This window comes from Scyliorhinus canicula, chromosome 11 (genome assembly GCF_902713615.1).
Source record: "Scyliorhinus canicula chromosome 11, sScyCan1.1, whole genome shotgun sequence".
NCBI lineage: Eukaryota > Metazoa > Chordata > Chondrichthyes > Carcharhiniformes > Scyliorhinidae > Scyliorhinus > Scyliorhinus canicula.
In genome coordinates, this window is record NC_052156.1 from 20,070,646 (window position 1) to 20,089,141 (window position 18,496).

Sequence of the window (18,496 nt, forward strand, 5' to 3'; positions counted from 1 at the left end):
TGTGTATTTGCCTTTTAAAAAATTTAATAAAGTGAACTTAGCTGCTTATTCGCACTGGAGTTTTACTTGAATTCTCACATCATGCCAAAAACAAATTAGGATAGCCTTGTAGATAACGACAGTGGGGCCCATGACACTGACGAAAATACAGACAATAACAAAAGTACAAATCATAATAAAATGACCAGGAGAAGCCAAGCCAGTTTACCAAGCTTTCCCTATACAGCAACAATGCCTTTAATATTTTCATTTCATTTTCATATCATGATATCCTACAATTCCACCCTCCAGCAGCCATGAAACCAACCCTGCTCCTTCTGCACAGCCTGGAGAGTGAAAAGGATATTTTAAAAATGGAGAACAATTAAGGGAGAAAAAAAAGTCAGAGAAGTGCTCTCCACCTCCCTTAAACAATACAAACTAGCCAAGGAGAGCACATTGACCATGACTAAAACTATTCAATATCTCACCTACCTTTTGTACACTAATTTTGCACTCCAACATCGTAATGTTGAGCTCTCCCTTGAAATCATGCAGCAACTTGTTCTGGTTCCAATTACTTGAAGGATATTAGAGCCATGGAAAAGCTTGTCTAAATTCAATAAAATATCAAGAGTTAGAGATTGCAGATTTGAAGAAATGCTTATTTTCTTTCCCCGCTGGAATAGGGGCGATTGAATCAAGGCTTTGAAGATCATGAAAGGTTGTAGAAGGATAAATTGCAAAAGATTGCTTCCAATGATTGGAGATACAGTAAAAAGGGCAGAGACAGGATTATTACTAAAAGTCTGAAGGAGGGGATTAAAAAGAAACACGCTTTTAAAATATGGAACGTATTATTGCAAATGGCTATGGAAACGAACTATAAAATCATTTAAAATAAATTGGATAGCGTTTTGAAAAGGAATATAAAGATATGGGGAAGAGGAAATGGAATATACAACAAAGCTCATTGCTGAACTAGCACAGGCTGAATGCCGTTGTTCTGTTTGGTACTATGTATGATTTTATGATCTTAAATGCCACAGATATGGATTGTCACCACACTGCAATTTATAGAATTTGAAAGTCCAATCCACAATGAGTACTTTCTGAAGAACTTCCTAACATTAGTCTAAAGTTTCTTTTTTTTTTAAATAATTACCATTAACCTGTGCTTCCTTGTCTTGGTGTACTCATAACATTTGAAATGGGGTTTTGCATTTCTGTTAATATGTTTTACTATCTTATATTTCTGTTACATTACCTTTACACCAGCTGAAGGTTGAAAAGCTCATGCTTTTCTGGTCCTCCTTCCTACATCATTCTCCTCAAGCTAGTATCTTCTCCTCTCCAGGTTTCAATATCTTGGAGATTATGTGACCTACAGACACAGTGTGTTAAATATGGATTTCAGGTGAAGCCAGGTTGGGTGGGGTCAAGGGTTGCTTGGGATAGACCAGTGCGCATGTATGCGGCAAAAGGGCTAATTAGTTAGGCACCATACTGCATCAATGCGGTGCCTAGCTGTATTGTCCAGGTAAGCTTCTTTCAATCAATGGTTTCCCTATCATTGGTGCGAGACACACTGGTCTGTAATTCCCTGGTTTATCTCGACCACCCTTCTTGAAAAATGGAACATGAGCTGCTCTCCAGTCCTCTGGCACTTCTTCATAGCCAGAGGAATTAAAAACTTGCGTTAGGGGCCCTACAAACGCCTGCCTCCCCTCTCACAGCAGCCTGGGATGCAATTCATCCGGGCCTGGGCATTTGTTGATTTTTAAACCCAAAGACTCTAATACTTTCTCGCTTCCTATGTCAAACTGCACAAGGTCCTCACAGAATTCTGTATGTGCGTCCTCCTTCTCCCAAGTGAAGACCCATGAGAAGTATTCATTTAACATCCTAGCAATGTTCTGCGGCTTCACACACAGATTGCTCCCTTGGTCTCTACTCTTTTCCTGGTTAACCTTCTCCCCTTGATGTATTTATAGAATATCTTGGGGTTCTCTCCAATCTTATTCTAATGGTCATTGGATAGGCATATAGACGATAAGGGAATAGTGTAGATGGGCTTTAGAGGGGTTTCACAGGTCGGCGCAACATTGAGGGCCGAAGGGCCTGTACTGCGCTGTAATGTTCTATTCGCGAGTCCTTTTTCATGCGCCCCATTTTGCTCTTCTAATTGTTTTCTTAAGTTCCCTCTTGTAATTCCTATGTTCCTCTCGGGCCAATTTAATTTCTCCCTTTGGACTTGCCGAAAGCTTTTCTCTTTTCCTTATCCAGTCCTGGATTGTCCTAGACATCCAGGGTTCTCTGAACTTATTGCTCGCAAGCCTACTTGTAACAATAAAGATTTGTTTATTTAAATTCCCCTTACAGGGAACATGTTTGACCTGTACTTTACCCATTTTTGTTTAACGTCCTCCACAGCTCCACTGTAGATTTTCCCACAAGAAGCTGTCACCAGTCAACTTTCCCAGATCCTGCCTTATTTCAGTCAAATCTGCCTTCCCCTTATCCAAAGCCGTCTTTTTGCAGGTCATCTTGTGAAATGGATCATCCAGGGAGATAGGATGTTACACATTTTCAGAAAGGAAAACATGAATGAGAATGTTGTTTGAGCTAACATCTTATTGCCCTATCCAAAGACGTTTTAAAACAACTTGCATTTGCATTGTGCAGCTCACATGCAAGATATTTCAGCACTTTACAATGAGGATACAGCATGAGGCATTGAGAAGTTATGAGGCAGTTGAGAAACTTTTCTGAAAGTTGGAGAGAAGTGTGTCAGGAGATACAACGGGCAGGACAATAGTTGAATGAACTTTGTCATTGATGGAATTTAGGGTAAAAATTCCAATGTTAGTCCATGAAAGCAGAATACTTGATTAAATTCATAGGTTCTGGTCTTCCTCAAAATTACAAACTGATGAAAAACTGAGTAAAATAATTTATTAGATGATACAATATCATGAACAATCCTCTCTTAACAGATAGCAATGGAATGTTCTAGCAGAGGCAGAGATTTTTTTTAAAATGGCAGTGAACTTCAGGGACAAAATGTGTGGAGATCCTCTCTGATGATCTCAGGCAATCAGTTAAACTCCACAAGATTATGTTTATCCAGGATGTAGACATGGTTGAACCAATCCTTGCCCTCAATTTCTTTAGAACCACAATGCCTAGAACTCAAAAACATTCCACTTCAGACTTTGTGCATTATTTTACCTCAAATATACTTCAAAAGATATGTTGTTAAAAATTATTTCCTCTCTAAAAATGTATAACATCCCATCTCCCTGAATGATCCATTTCACAAGTTATGTTTACATCTTTCTTCAGCTTGAATATTATGAAAGAAATTCACAGAAACATATTCATCAGGTCACTCAGCCCTTTGGAGGCTGCTCGGCCATTCAATAAGGTCATGGCTGATTGTAACCTCAACCCCACATTCATGCCTAATCCCCAAAAAACCTTTCACCCCCTTTTTAATAAAGAATCTATCTAGCCCTGCCTTAAAAATATTCAAAGTTTCTGCTTCCACCGGCTTTTCGGGAAGAAAGTTCCAAAGATTCACAACCCTCAGAGAAAATATTTCTCCTCATTTCGGTCTGAAATGAGCCTCCCATAATTTTTTAAAACTGACTCCGAGATTTAGGTTCTCCCACAAGAGGGAACAGCCTCTCCACTTACCAGATATTCACCAGATACTCACCAACAGCTCACTTCCTCCTCTGTCGTAGAGCAAGAAACAATTCCTACAGGGTGAAAAAGTTAGAAAAGGCAAAGGAGCATCCCCCTCCCCAAACTCTCACACACTTGGGCAGCACAAGTGGCTAGCACTGTGGCTTCACAGCGCCAGGGTCCCAGGTTTGATTCCCCGCTGGGTCAGTGTCTGTGCGGAGTCTGCACGTTCTCCCCGTGTCTGCGTGGGTTTCCTCCGGGTGCTCCGGTTTCCTACCACAGTCCAAAAACATGCCGGTTAGGTGGATTGGCCATGCTGAATTGCCCTTCGTGTCCAAAAGGTTAGGAGGGGTTATTGGGTTATGGGAATAGGGCTTAAGTGGGTTGGTGCTGACTCGATGGGCCGAATGGCCTCCTTCTGCACTGTTTGGTCTATGTTCTGTTGAGGTTGCACTCCAGTGCTGGTCGCACTGAGAATATCTGAATTTATATGCTCTTGACAAAGGGACTAGATGAGCCCAAGTACCACAAAGACCAGTTCAAACCATTTTCCTCAATTAACCATGTCAGCTGCTGCCAGTGGATGAATTCTATCTCCCTGCTTAGGCCCTGGATGAGACTTATCAAATTTAACAATACTTGCAGTTAAATGGCAAATACAAACAATAGTGTATTTTTAGAAAGATATTTAAGTTTCCATCAGCTCACCAAACTCTCTCAATATATTGCAGTTGCAGTCCATACTTTAAAGATTATAACTTCATTACTCTAAACTCATCTGACTTTGGCATCATCCTGTGGGAACATGTACTATTGATTGGGTATGCCAACCACCAAGGTGGGGGAGTCTGACCTCCCAGGACCAGAGATCAACATCAAGTCCAAAACCATGGTTCTACTGTAGTCACTGGAACTTCAGATCTCCTCAATAGAGGCATCAATGGAAGGTGCTGGTGGACACTGTTGGATTTCAACTTGGTAAAACAAAGTTAATTATCTCAACAGATTGGGGAGGAATACTTTAAACAAAAACATTCCCCCCCCCCCAAATCAAGTGTCATTCTTGAAAAGGCTCCAAACTGGTATTCGGAAAAATGATTTCTGTATCTTCAATTTGCACAGAAAATCTGTATTTTTGGTTGCTAATTATAGTAAAATTGCAGATTATCTTTGAAGCGAATAGGAGCCATATATTGTATTGAAAACTTTCATACCTTGTTTACAGTTTGAAAACATGTGTCTTCAACAGCTTAACAGATTCTCGACTTCCAAGCAGGACCTGGGAGCCTATCAGTCCTTGCCATTAAGCTATCAAAGCTGAGACCCTCTTCAACAAAAGATCCAAGAGGTTTTTCAGTTGACACATTCTTCTGCAAGTCATGGCAATGAAAGTTTTAGCAGTCAGTGCCTGAATTGAAAGCAGTACGAAGTCAAAAGTAATTTCTTTCGGTGTTAAAATTACACTAAATTGCATAATCAGTGGTGGTTACTATTGGAATAATTTGGGGGGGGGGGGGGGGGGGGGGGAAGTTGTGTGAACCCCAGACCTTATTAGGTAATGTTAAATTTTACTCGGTTGCTGCAATTTCCTGGAGTTCCCTTAGTTATGCTCCCTGCTTATACTTAAGTAATTATTTGACCTGAAGTTGAAGTGCTTCTGGCTGAAATGGAGCACAACATCTATCTGCACCTGGAAGAATTGCCTGGACACACTTATTCATCAATGTCACTAATCATTGAAGGCTACTGCAAATCATGTGCTTGAAGCAGCTTTCATACATTTGAAAGTCATGAAATGTTATAGTTCAGTTTCTGCAACTTTTCACGGGTATTGGTCACTGGAAACAGCACATGGTGTTTTATTCAAGTTTTACATCTGGGATTTACCATTGACTGGAGGGAAAGATTGTCAACTGGAATTGAAGCAATGCTTTAGCGAGTCAAAACTGAGACACTAATGGCATTAGCTACATAAAATCTTTTAAAATGGCTACACCTGTTTACTATCAAAGTAAGTAGCTCGTGCAAATGGTTAATAATGAACTTCAAAAGCCTGACTTTACAAAGCAGTTTTGGAACATTTTGATAAATATAAACGTGAGATTATATTCGTTATTACATTGAAGGAAAAAGTGTGAAACAGGAAAAGCAAACCTTTTCCGGATCAGCAGTCAGGATTACCAGAGGAAAGGGAGGGGAAAATGGTACATTTCATACATAATGGAAAGGGAGGTCACTTAATATAAATGACAGTGCATGGGCATATTTCTTTTACACAGAGGTCCTCTATGTGATTCAACCCAAAGCATGGGATGACAACATCTTATTAAGTATGGAAAATATTTCGTCATTTGAAGATGTAACATCAATTCATACTAAACCAAAATTAGAATTAAAATTCACATGGTGCAAAAAAAATATTATTGCCTATAGATTATCCATGGAAGTTCACAATTCAAGCAATAAAGAAAACTTTGACTCGCATTTACTTTAATTCCCTAACCAAAAAATGTCAAATATAAACCTTGGACGAGATTTACCGATATCCCCACCCCGTTTTTTTCGTCGACGGCAGGTCAGCAGGATTTACCGACCGTGCCGTTGTCAATGGGATTTCCCGGTGACTGCACCCCTCATCGCAGGCAAGCCGTGCGGCAGTGTAGGACCGGAATCCGGAATATCCTGCCAGCGTGAACAGCCGGTATATCGTGCCCCATGTCTCTACACTGAGATACTTGTCATGTGTGGGATCATACAGCTGACGATGTACGATCTCAAATCATTTTCATACAAACATAATTGTGATAAGAACAAACAATGTCAGACACAAGGTAGATGTAAATAGACCATCAAGCTTGCAAAGCTGCTTGGGTTATGAAAACCAAGGATAAATACTATTACCGGAAAACACTTTCTCAATATTTAGTTCAGATTTTGTTTAAATCGTTTCTAAAAGTTACGGTATGTTATTGTCCAATCTCTAAAACACACCCCAGTCAAAGCATCGTTGAAATTTTCTTTTCTAAAAATAAATGAGAGTACCCAATACTTTTTATTTCCAATTAAAGGGCAATTTAGCGGGCCCAATCCACCTACCCCACACATTCTTTTGGGTTGTGGGGGTGAGACCCACGCAGACAGGAGAATGTACAAACTCCACATGGACAGTGTCCCAGGGCCGGACCAAACCTGGGTCCTCAGCGCCATGAGGCAGAAGTGCTAACCACTCTGCCACCATGCTGCCAAAATTAATTTTCAATGTTAAAATGGATAGCGATCTACGGGTAAGTGCCTTTCTTTTTTTTTTAAATAAAAGTTCACCTTCACTCAAGTCGAGTGTCGAAATAAAATCACTCAATATGGAGAAGCAGCTGATATACAAAATGCATTGCATTGTGTTGCACAAATCAGAGTGTGGAGAATGCAACAGACTTATTGGTAACAATCCAAGAGAGGCAGGATGACACAATGGTGTAACAAACAGATAGGAATGGAGCTTTCTCGGCCAGGCTCTCAGGGAATACATGTGCGGATATAAAAATATGGAGAGAGAATTGTGCAGAAATGAACTGTTTTATTTTTGTACACTCCACAGGAGGGGTTGACTGTACATGTTTAGAAAGCAAGGCTACCGTTTTATTTTTTATTTTTTTTAAATTTCTCCTTGATTGTAAATGATGTGCAACTCAGTCAACAGCTACATTCAGGAACAAACTCGCCTCATGCACATCGCACATCCAAAAAAAAAGACTGCACACGGAGATGCCCAATGAGAGATTGAAAGCTGTTGTTGAAAAAAAAAGAAAATAAAGAGGATAAAAGGTGCAGAGAAATTATACACAAAAAAAATTATCAATGTACATAATGCAAAGTCAGGCAACTAAATCCTCTGAGGATAACAAGTAGTTGTGGTATATACAGAGTGTTCTGAATAAAAGAACAGTATTAAACTCTCATTATACAATATGCAGCAAGGCTGCATCACTTGTTTAAGCTTGTATTTGTCACATGTTACATCTTTCAAACTGGAGACCGCTCCTCCCTTCAGTTGAACAAACACCTGAATTTAAGATTTCAAATTAAAAAACATTTTTTTGAGATTGTAACAGTCACTGAAATACAACATTTTCTTCCACTCCCGATCCTCAACACCAGGGGACTCACAGCATCAGGTGTAACATAAAAACTCTGCAGCACCGTGGATTAAACTCTGCTGTGTGGGTAAGGTAATAGCTAGCCTAGAATGGTTATATATAAAATTAGATAAATAAAATCTTCTACTCCAGGATATTACAGTATGCATGTGAGAAGCTGGCACGTGGAATGGTTGTTTACAGAAACGCTCCCCACCTGATCATCCCTTCCCTTGTGCCTTAATTTCGGACGCTACAAATGCTTTCTTTTTGATTTAAAAAAAAAATCTTACTGCACATGACTAGTTTATTTAAAATAAACTGGAGGAAAAAAGCCTAAACAATATTTATCTGAATTATAAGCTTAAAATGTACCTTACCAATAGGTACACAATTCTTAACTCTTACTTTTGTTTTTATACAGGGTTTTGTACAGTATGAAGGGGGTTCTAGCAAATGCTGGTTTAGGCCCAACAATCTCCAGAACATGAGGTCCATACTTCAAAGTTGTTTATGCCACATTAGGTACATATGCTGGTGGCCCGTATAGACACACATAGATGAGTTATGAATCCAGGTAAACATCTCCAACATGATCATAGTATGTCCATATTCTAGTACGTGCTTGATTGTGTTCTTACATTTGCACCTTGGACCTGTGGAGGTTGGTACTGGGTTATCCCAGTATTTCGGTAGTGCTGAGAACTTGATGCTGTGGTAATCTTGGCTCCAGAGTGAAGTGGTTGCCCCGAATTTGCTGAGCTTAAGGTCCATGAACCCGAAGGTGATGGCCTTGCAGTCTGTGAAACAGCAGAATTTATGGTGCTCAGGTTTGGGGTTAGAGTGGAGTCAGTTGTTATACTTTTTGTGGTGCTTTGTAGTGGGCTAGCAGCTGTAGAAGGAGTACTTACAGAATTAGTCATTTGTTGAGTGCTATTCAATGTATGCAAAACACTCCCAGAATGCTGCTGACCACTATAGTACCCAGAATTCCCTACATACTGGACCACAGAGGTATCAACAGATGTTGAATGAACTGGGCTTGAGTAGAGAGTGGAGACAGGAGCAGTCGTGAGGCTGGAATCTAGCTGACTCTGGGATCCACTTTGCCCCAGGGGAAGGGATGAAGATCTGTAGATGTGTCCTTGTGTGTGAGCCATGGGAACACTCGAGGTGCTGTGCGATCTGTAGGGGGACATTCCTTGTTGCGGAAGTCCGTGAGGTTCAGCGGGTTGTCCCTCAGACTGTGCCTGTAAAAGCTGATCAAAATCCATTCATTTTAAGTAATATTTATATATATTTTAAATGAAAGAACACTCTGTTCCGTGTATAATTTAAAAGCATACATCCAGATAGAAAATGCATTCATTTAGATTGTCGCATTAACGGCCCATATTCTTTGTTTAGATTCATCCCATCACTGAACAACGGATTTTATATAAAATATATATCCTGAGGCTGCATTTGAACTGTAATTTTAATGCATCAAAAGGAGAAGAAAAAACTTTAAAATGTGACAGCTATTGCATTGGCTGTCACCTCAGTAATTTTCAGGAGGGCCACAATGAACTTCATGGGGAGTTGCATCAATGTGACACCTTGGCAGGCCTCAAGACAGAGTGACAGACTCTCTCCTAAGCTAACAATAATGAAGTTAACTGCTGTGAGAGAAGCCAGAATGTAAAGTATATTTTCAAATGCACACTCATTGCTTGAAACACCTTTGGACACAAATCAGATGCTTCTTTTCAACCATTTTAAAGAGTGGAGTAAAAATGGGCTATCATGAGTATAAATCTTTAAAACAATAAGGTTACTTTTATACAGGTTGTTCAAGAATCCAAGGATTGATAATCACTGGGCAGATGGAGTAATGATTCTTAATGCAATTCACTACCCTGCATCTCGAAAATGTCCAGGAGCTCAGAGTGAAGATGACAAGGCCCGAGAACGACCAGGAGTCAATGCTAACTTGGGAATTTGGTGCCGGTGGCAATTTGGTGCACAGGGAGGAGAAGGAATTGCTTCCAATGACTGGTGAGTGTTCAAGGGCATTAAATTATTAATTTGGTCAGCAAGTAGGTGATTGATGGTGAGTTTAAGATTTTCTCTTTCATAAATAGGGTGGGGGAGGATGGAAGGAGTAGTTGTAAGGCAGTATTTTGCATTAAATTTATAGCTGAACTAGTTAAACTACCTAATATAACAACAGCTAACAACTGAATCGTATTTTTGAACTTGAAATCTGATTAGTTCATAAAACAATAAAGATGGCAGGCAGCTGATGTGTTGCAGTTGCAGCACCTGGTGAATACGAGCATGATCCATGGCAAGCGCATATGCTCTAAATATGACACTGCAATACATCAGAAAGTTCGCTGGAAATTTTGTTCCAGGAGGCAGTCTCACTCTTTAGGCTAGGTACTTCTGATTTGATCCATGGTCAAGTTCAGGTGGGTTTGACGAGTGGGGTAGGTATGGGAACCTAGAAGGGAGCAACAGAGGGGTCCCAGTCACTGCTATTGTCCAGCATGTTCGAGGTTCTTGAAGCTTGCGTGGATGAAAGCAGTGTACAAGTAAAATGACCCCAGCACCATGGTGCGAGGAGCCATTCAAGACTGGGTCGTGTAAAGAAATGTAATTATTGTGCGGGACAGTATAGTTAGAGGGATATGTATGGTTCTCTGCAGCCACGAGCATGAGCCCGAAGCTGCACTGCCTGCTCAGTGCCTGAAATAAGGACATAATCTCTGGGCTGTACAGAAACTTGTTGCGGGAGGGGAACGATCCAGTTGTCACGGTGCAAGTGGATGTCAATGAAACAGGTAGGACTAAAAAAGTGGTTTTACTGAGGGAGTATGAGTAGCTAGTGGCTAAATTTAAAAGCAGAATCACAAATGTATTATTAATGAATCTTAATAATGAACTTGGAAAAGCATAGAATGATTAGAACAAGTTAACATGGTTTTACGGAAGGGAAATCCTGTTTGACAAATTTATCGCCATGTTTGCGTGGGTTTCCTCCAGGTGCTCTGGTTTCCTCCCACAGTCCAATGATGTGCAGCTTAGGTGGATTGGTTAAGCTAAATTGTCCCTAGGTGGAGTTACGGGGTTCGGGTGGGGGATTGGGCCTAGGTGGGGTGCTCTTTCAGAGAGCCGGTGCAGACTAGATGAGCTGAATGGCCTCCTTCTGCGCTGTAGGGATTTTATGATTAGAGTTTTTGAGGATACAACCAGAAGATAAAGAGGAACCAGTAGATGCAGTATGTATAGATTTCCAAAAGGTGTTTGATAATGATCAACCGAAAAAGTTGATACAACAGATCATGAAGTTGGGAGTGGTATGTTAGCATTAATGTCTCAGGTGTAAAACCTGTAAATATTGATGATCAGAGAGACTTAGGTGTGCTTGTACATGGAACACAAAAGGTTAAAGTGCAGGTACAACAAGCAATTAGGAAAATAAATGGCATGTTGGCCTTCATTTCTCTACTCCAGTCCTCTTGCACTAAGGGTGGAATTCTTCCATCTGGGACTAAGTCTTGTGGCAAGGGCAGGAATGTGGCATGTTTCCTGCTGAGAAGGCTGGTGGGAAACCACGCCATATCTTCTGATCTCAACCTCATTAATTATGCACCGGGGGTTTAACGCCACATTGCATGGCGGGGCGGGCATAATGGCACAAATCCTACCATCATATTTGGATGCCATATTATGAAGGCGCCCAACTTCACTGGCCCACCATTGAAGAAAGAAGATGGACCTTCCTGATGACATTGTCCCGAAGTCCAGGGTTGCTGGTAGCCTCCCTCCCGAACTCTGGCGGCAGCCACAAGCTTTCTTCAGGTAAGTCCTGGCTTCTGCATGTCACACTGTTCCAGGTGTGTTCTGGGCATGTTTTCCTGCTGGTGTCGTGGAGAATCGGGAGAGGGGGAAGATTATGGACAGGCGTTCAGGCCTGTATCTTGTTAGCAGGATGAAAATCAGTTTCACACTGGCCACCAGTGGATTTCCCAATCTGTCATGGCATGCACCAGTGCAAGATCCCATAGGAAATTCACATTGCCATGAAACGGACTTTTAAACTCCCACTGAATTCTCTCCCCACTGCCTTCTATTAGAACCCGATGGCAGAGCTATGGGAGAATTCCACCCGAAGTCTTGCTATATTTGTATAGCACTTTGGTCAGTCCACACCTGGGCTACTTTGTGCAATTTTGGTTTCCATATTTAAGGAAGGTTAGCTTAGTGTTGATTGGACGGTTGGTTTGTGATGCGGAGCGGCGCCAACAGGGTGGGTTCAATTCCCGCATTGGCTGAGGTTAGTCATGATGAAAGCCCACCTTCTCAACCTGCCCCTCATCTGAGGTGTGGTGACTCTCAGGTTAAATCACCACCAGTCAGCTTTCAAAGGAAGAGGCCTCTGAGACTGTGCTGACATTTACATTATGTGGCAGAAGTTTGCACATTAAATCAGTTGAATGTGGAAATTCTGTAGTTGTTGTCAGTGATTTTATTATCCCTATACTGTGTGCTATTGCAGGTCCTGTGACTTCAGTGTAGGAACCACCAAGATGCCAACAACTTGTCCTTTTACACTTTTAATCCTGTTCTAAAAGCCCTTTTTTTAAAAATCAGGGTAAATTGTTTTTTCAAAACAGTGTACTAAGTTCATAAGTACTGATAACAGCATCACTGTCACTGAAAACCTCATTCTATCTATGGAATGCCAAAATTCTTCTTTAATTTTTAAAATTTGATTTATGTTATATTTCAGCTTCTACTTCATCCAGTGTGCCTGTCCAAATTCCAGAAGGCATTCGATAAGGTGCTGCACAAAAGGCTACTCCACGAGATAAAGGTCCGCGGCATTACGGGTAATGTATTAACATGGATAAAGGATTCGTTAACTAACAGAAAGCAAAGAGTGGGAATAAATGGGTGCTTTTCTTGTTGGCGATAAATGGCTAGTTGTGTGCCTCAGGAATCAGTTTTGGGACCGCAATTGTTTACTTACATAGGCGATTTGGAGTTGGGAACCAATTGTAATGTGTCAAAGTTCGCAGAGGACACTAAGATGAGTGGTGGAGCAAAGTGTGCAGAGGACACTGAAAGTTGCAGAGGGATATAGATAGTTTAAGTGAGTGGCAAGGGTCTGGCCGATGGAGTACAATGTTGGTAAATGTGAGGTCATCCATTTTGGTAGAAATAACAGCAAAATGGACTATTATTTAAATGGTAAAAGTGCTGCTGAGTAGAGGGACCTGGGTGTCCTTGTGCATGAATCGCAAAAAGTTGGTTTATAGGTGCAGCAGGTAATTAAGAAGGCAAATGGAATTTTGTCCTTGGGATGGAGTTTAAAACAAAGAGGTTATGTTGCAGCTGTATAGCGTGCTGGTGAGACAACGCCTGGAGTACTGCGTCTCTTTACTTGAGAATGGATGCACTGGAGAGGGTGCAGAGGAGATTCACTAGGTTCATTCCGGAGTTGAGAGGATTGGCTTAATAATAATCTTTATTGTCACAAGTAGGCTTATATTAACACTGCAATGAAGTTACTGTGAAAAGCCCCCAGTCGCCACATTCCGGCGCCTGTTCAGGTACACGGAGGGAGAGTTCAGAATCTCCAAATTACCTAACAGCACTTCTTTCGGGACTTGTGGGAGGAAACCGGAGCACCCGGAGGAAACCCACGCTGACAGGGGGAGAATGTGCAGACTCCACACAGACAGTGACCCAAGCTGAGAATCGAACCTGGGACCCTGGTGCTGTGAAGCAACAGTGTGAACCACTGTGCTACCGTGACACTTACGAGGAGACTGAGTAGACTGGGACTATACTCATTGGATTTTAGAAAAATCAGGGGTCATCTGATAGAAACATACAAAATTATGAAGGGAATAGATAAGATAGAAGCAGGGAGGTTATTTCCACTTACAGATGAAAACTAGAACTAGGGGGCATAGCCTCAAAATAAGGGGGAGCAGATTTAGGACTGAATAGAGGAGGAACCTCTTCACCCAAAGGGTTGTGAATCTGTGGAATTCCCTGCCCAGTGTAGCAGTTGAGGTTATCTCGTTAAATGATTTTAAGGTGAAGATAGATAGATTTTTGAACAGCAAAGGAATGAAGGGTTATGGTGAGCAGGCGGGAGTCCACAAAAAGATCAGCCATGGTCTTATTGAATGGCGGAGCAAGCTTGAGGGGCCAGATGGCCTACTCCTGCTCCTAGTTCTGATGTTCTTAAGTTAATTCTCTCTGACAAATTTTAAATAAAACTGAAATAAATTTAGTGCCTTTTACTTTTGTGTCTGCCTTGCTGTCTGTGAGGATACTTCAGTGTGGTTGGCTGGTTACTCTACTTGATGTGGGTCCCTGTTGTTGCACACTTGGAGAGCTCCTTGACTTGACATCAGATTCAAACTGACATCAGGAAAGGGGAAATCAATGCTACAGAAATCACTAGATATTTGTGGGTAGCATTCTGTGGATCAGCAATAACAATATTGCTGTTGGCTGCAAAATCCAATTTGCAATTATTGGGAAATTAGTCAGTCACAGAATCTATGCTTGGGGAGCAACTGAGCAAACTCTGCAGCATGAAACAAGAGACATTTTTGGATCGTACTCTCCTGAATGAGATCACCCAAGAACAGTGGAGAAAGAAAGCGACCAGCTGCAAGGAGAGCAGAGGGAAATCCAACTAATAGTTGCAGGGAAGTCCCAAGTTACTGGAAGGCTTCCCTACACCTGTCTAAATGACACAACTGTGAGATAGACTCAGTAGAAAGTGGCCCTGGACAATACTGGAGAGCAGAGGACTATTGGGACAAGAGAGACAGAATACAACAAGAATTGGAGAGCAATCATAATGGAATATTCAATCAGGACAGCAGCAAGCATTTCCGCACTGGACTGAAAAACAAAGGAAGTATATGAAGCAGAGTATCGAGAGGTATGGGAAAGGAGCAGGGCAGTGGGATTAACAATGCGTCAGCACAGACACAATGAGCTAAGTAACTTCCTTCCAGTCTGCAAACCTTTTTGGTTTAATTGTACAATTTTGAAGAATTGGTTAAGCATTGAAACGCTTATTTACCTGATGGTTATATCTGGAAGGACTGTGACCATATCTCTGGGGACTATGAATAGGAGAAACTTTGGTGCGTGTTGTGCCATGTGTCTCTGGACCATCACCATTTGCAGTATCTGAAAAGGCATCATGAACAGAAAGGTCATATTGGCTGTGAAAAACAAGGGTTAATAATTATACTGTTTGTCTCAATAGAAGTTAACCCCAAATTGTAAAAGGCTCAAAAACCCCTCTCATTCCATGCTTTCTTATGCGTTATGTATGGGAGCATGGAGGGCATCACCGTCAGACTTGTATGTGATGCTCATGGCTTCTGAAAGATCTGAGATGCCAAATGCTGGCCTGTAAAGATCTACCCAACAAAGTCCAACACCAAAACAAGTGAAACTAATTTTAACACTCACCTATTTCTTTAAATATTTCTCCACCAACACAGTTGCTATCCACCTTATATGGTTCTATGGAGTAGTAAGCTAATAAAGGCTGTGCACAGCCTTCAGTTGAACAAAAAGAGAAATGGCAGCAAAAGGTAACTGACTCACCACCACATTGTCCACCTCACTTTCTCTGGACTACTGGAATTGTTCAAGTTCTATATTATTTACATAGAAGATAGTGCCTCTATCCACACTGTTCTTGTATAGCTAGTATAGTGGCCCAGTATAGCGCAAGGTGGCACAGCGGTTAGCCCTGCTGCCTCACAGTGCCAGGGACCTGGGTTTGATTCTGACCTCGGGTGACTGTATGGAGTTTTCACGTTCTTGCCATGTTGGCGTGGGCTTCCTCCGGGTGCTCCGGTTTCCTCCCACAGTCCAAAGATTTACAGGTTAGGTGGATTGGCCATGATAAATTGCCCCTTTGTTTCCAAAAGGTTAGGTAGAGTTATGGGGATAGGACAGGGGTGTGGTTCTAGGTAGGATGCCCTTTTGGAGGATCCTCCTCTATTTCAGCAATTTACCAAAACAGGATCTTACAAGCTCGTGAACTCTATCATAGGGAAGAACAAAGGCACCAGGCAGCTGAGATCACCAAAACTTGCAAGTTCCTTTCCAAGTCACACATCATTCTGACTTGAAACTATTTCCTTTACTGTCACTAGGGCAACGTAAGAAATAAAACTGCACTTTGGGATGTGAGTATCACGGGCAAGATCAGCCTTTACTGTCCATCCCTAGTTGCCCTTGAGGAGGTGGTGGTGGGCCAACTTCTGGAAATGTTCAGTCCACTTGGTATAGCTACACTACAACGCTGCGAGGTACGAAATTCTAGGACTTTGGGGAAGATCAAGTTCACCAGAGGAGGGGTTCACCTCATGGTGGAAGCTGTTCATCCACTTCGTTAAGGAGTATTGAATCATCAGCGGGGGTGGGGTTTCTTTTTTCAGTTCAGGTTGAATGGCGGAGCAGGCTCGAGGGGCCAGATTGCCTACTCCTCTCCTAGATCTTATGTTCCATAATTTTTTTTTTTTTTAAAGTAATTAAGTTCTGCATCCACCTCACATCATACTGATGTCTCAAGAATCTCCAATAGGAGCAAATGGAGGAGGAGTTTAAAAGATGGGACATGTTGCCGCTGTCGCTGGCGGGCAGGGAGCAGTCAATCAAGATGACGGTGCTCCTGAGGTTTTTGTCCCTGTTCCAGTGCCTCCCCATCCTTATCCCGAAGGCCTTTTTTAGGAGGTTCAACAGGAGTATTACGGGATCTGAATGGGCGCGCGGGACCCCGAGGGTGAGAAGGGTTTTTCTGGAGCGGGGCAGGGATGGGGGGAGCTGCCGCTGCCCAACCTCTGTGGGTACTATTGGGCTGCCAACGTAGCGATGGTGCGCAAGTGGGTAATGGACGGGGAGGGGGCAGCATGGAAGAGGATGGAGATGGCGTCCTGTCTGGACACGAACCTGGAGGCGCTGGTAACGGCGCCGTTGCCGCTCCCTCCGACGAGGTACACCACGAGCCCGATGGTGGCGGCTACCCTCAAAATTTGGGGGCAATGGAGACGGCATAGGGGGGAGGTGGGGGGCTCGACGGAGTCCCCGATACGGGGGAACCACCGGTTTGTTCCAGGGAGCATTGATGGCGGGTTTCTTAGCTGGCACAGGGTAGGTATTAGGAGGTTGAGGGATCTGTTTGTAGATGGGAGGTTTGCGAGCCTGGGTGAGTTAGAGGGGAAGTTTGGGCTCCCCCGGGGAACATGTTTAGGTACATGCAGGTTAGGGCGTTTGCCAGGCGGTAAGTGGAGGGGTTCACTCTGTTGCCCCCATGTGGGGTACGGGACAGGGTGCTCTCGGGGGTGTGGGTTGGAGGAGGGAGGATTTCGGACGTGTACCACATAATGCAGGAGGTAGATGAGGCCTCGGTGGAGGAGCTGAAAGGTAAATGGGAAGAGGGGCTGGGTGAGGAGATTGAGGAGGGGACGTGGGCGGATGCCCTGGAAAGAGTGAATTCCTCCTCTTCTTGTGCGAGGCTTAGCCTCATACAGTTCAAGGTGCTACATAGGGCTCATATGACCGGGACGAGGATGAGCAAGTTCTTCGGGGGCGAAGACAGGTGTACTAGGTGCTTGGGGAGCCCAGCGAACCATGCCCATATGTTCTGGGCATGCCCAGCGCTGGGGATATTTTGGAAGGGGGTAGCGAACATGGTGTCGAGGGTGGTAGGATCCAGGGTCGAGCCAGGCTGGGGGCTCGCGATATTTGGGGTAGCAGTGGAGCCGGGAGTGCAGGAGGCGAAAGAGGCCGGTGTTCTGGCCTTTGCGTCCCTAGTAGCCCGGCGGAGGATTTTGCTTCAGTGGAAGGATGCGAGGCCCCCAAGCGTGGAGGCCTGGATCAATGATAGGGCGGGGTTCATCAAATTGGAGAGGGTGAAATTCGCCCCGAGGGGATCAGTGCATGGGTTTTTTAGGCGGTGGCAGCCTTTCCTTGACTTCCTGGCAGAACAGTAGGAAAATAGGCCGGCAGCAGAATACTGTTTTCTTGTTGATATTTTCTGTTTTTGATATTTTGTGAAAATCTCAATAAAAATTATTTTTTTTAAAAAAGGATCTCCAATAGGTTAGAAATCCCAGGATACATATTGGGTGCGATACTCCGGAAAATGTTGTAAGTATGGTAGCGAGTGGGAATTGCCGCGAGCTTCCCAGCGCTCGGCCCAGCGAGGCTGACAACGCAATTCAATGTTAATTGGTCCACTTAACGAGGCCTCACAGGCTTCTTACCACAAATTATTGCACTTGCCAGCCCCCTGCTAACTAGACCGAGCAGCACTTAAGCTGCACTTGCTCAGCCAACCCCAGCCAGATCGCAATAATGGCGCCGAGGAGACCAGCCCCAAGATTCAGAACGGCTGACCTATGGAGGCTCCTGGACGAGGTGGAGGCCAGGAGGGATGTCCTGTTCGCCCGAGGGTCCTGGAGGGGGAGCCACAGTGCGGCGTGGGACAAGGTGGTGGCAGCTGTCAGCTCGGAGAGTGTGACCAGGAGGATTGGCCTTCAGTGTCGGAAAAGGGTCAATTACCTACACCGGGCAGCACGAGTGAGTATACATCAACCAACACTCAGCTACCCCCCCCCCCCCCCCCCCAAAAAAGATAAAGAGAGCATCCAACC

General features: G+C 43.2%; 1 protein-coding gene across 19 annotated transcripts in view; it reads right to left on the minus strand.

Moving 5' to 3' along the window:
• Window positions 1-7,223: 7,223 nt before the first annotated feature.
• The window catches only part of setd5 (SET domain containing 5), a 208,767-nt gene continuing 197,494 nt past the window's right edge, over window positions 7,224-18,496 (minus strand). For 18 of the 19 annotated variants that reach the window (XM_038812431.1, XM_038812429.1, XM_038812423.1 and 15 more), the window contains 2 exons: window positions 14,902-15,011; window positions 7,224-9,061 (listed from right to left, as the gene is read on the minus strand). In XM_038812431.1, the coding sequence (XP_038668359.1) occupies window positions 8,417-9,061; window positions 14,902-15,011 (755 nt within the window). In that variant the 3' untranslated portion in view covers window positions 7,224-8,416. The remainder of the gene's footprint in view (window positions 9,062-14,901; window positions 15,012-18,496) is intronic. The other variant, XM_038812437.1, reaches the window with a different exon arrangement.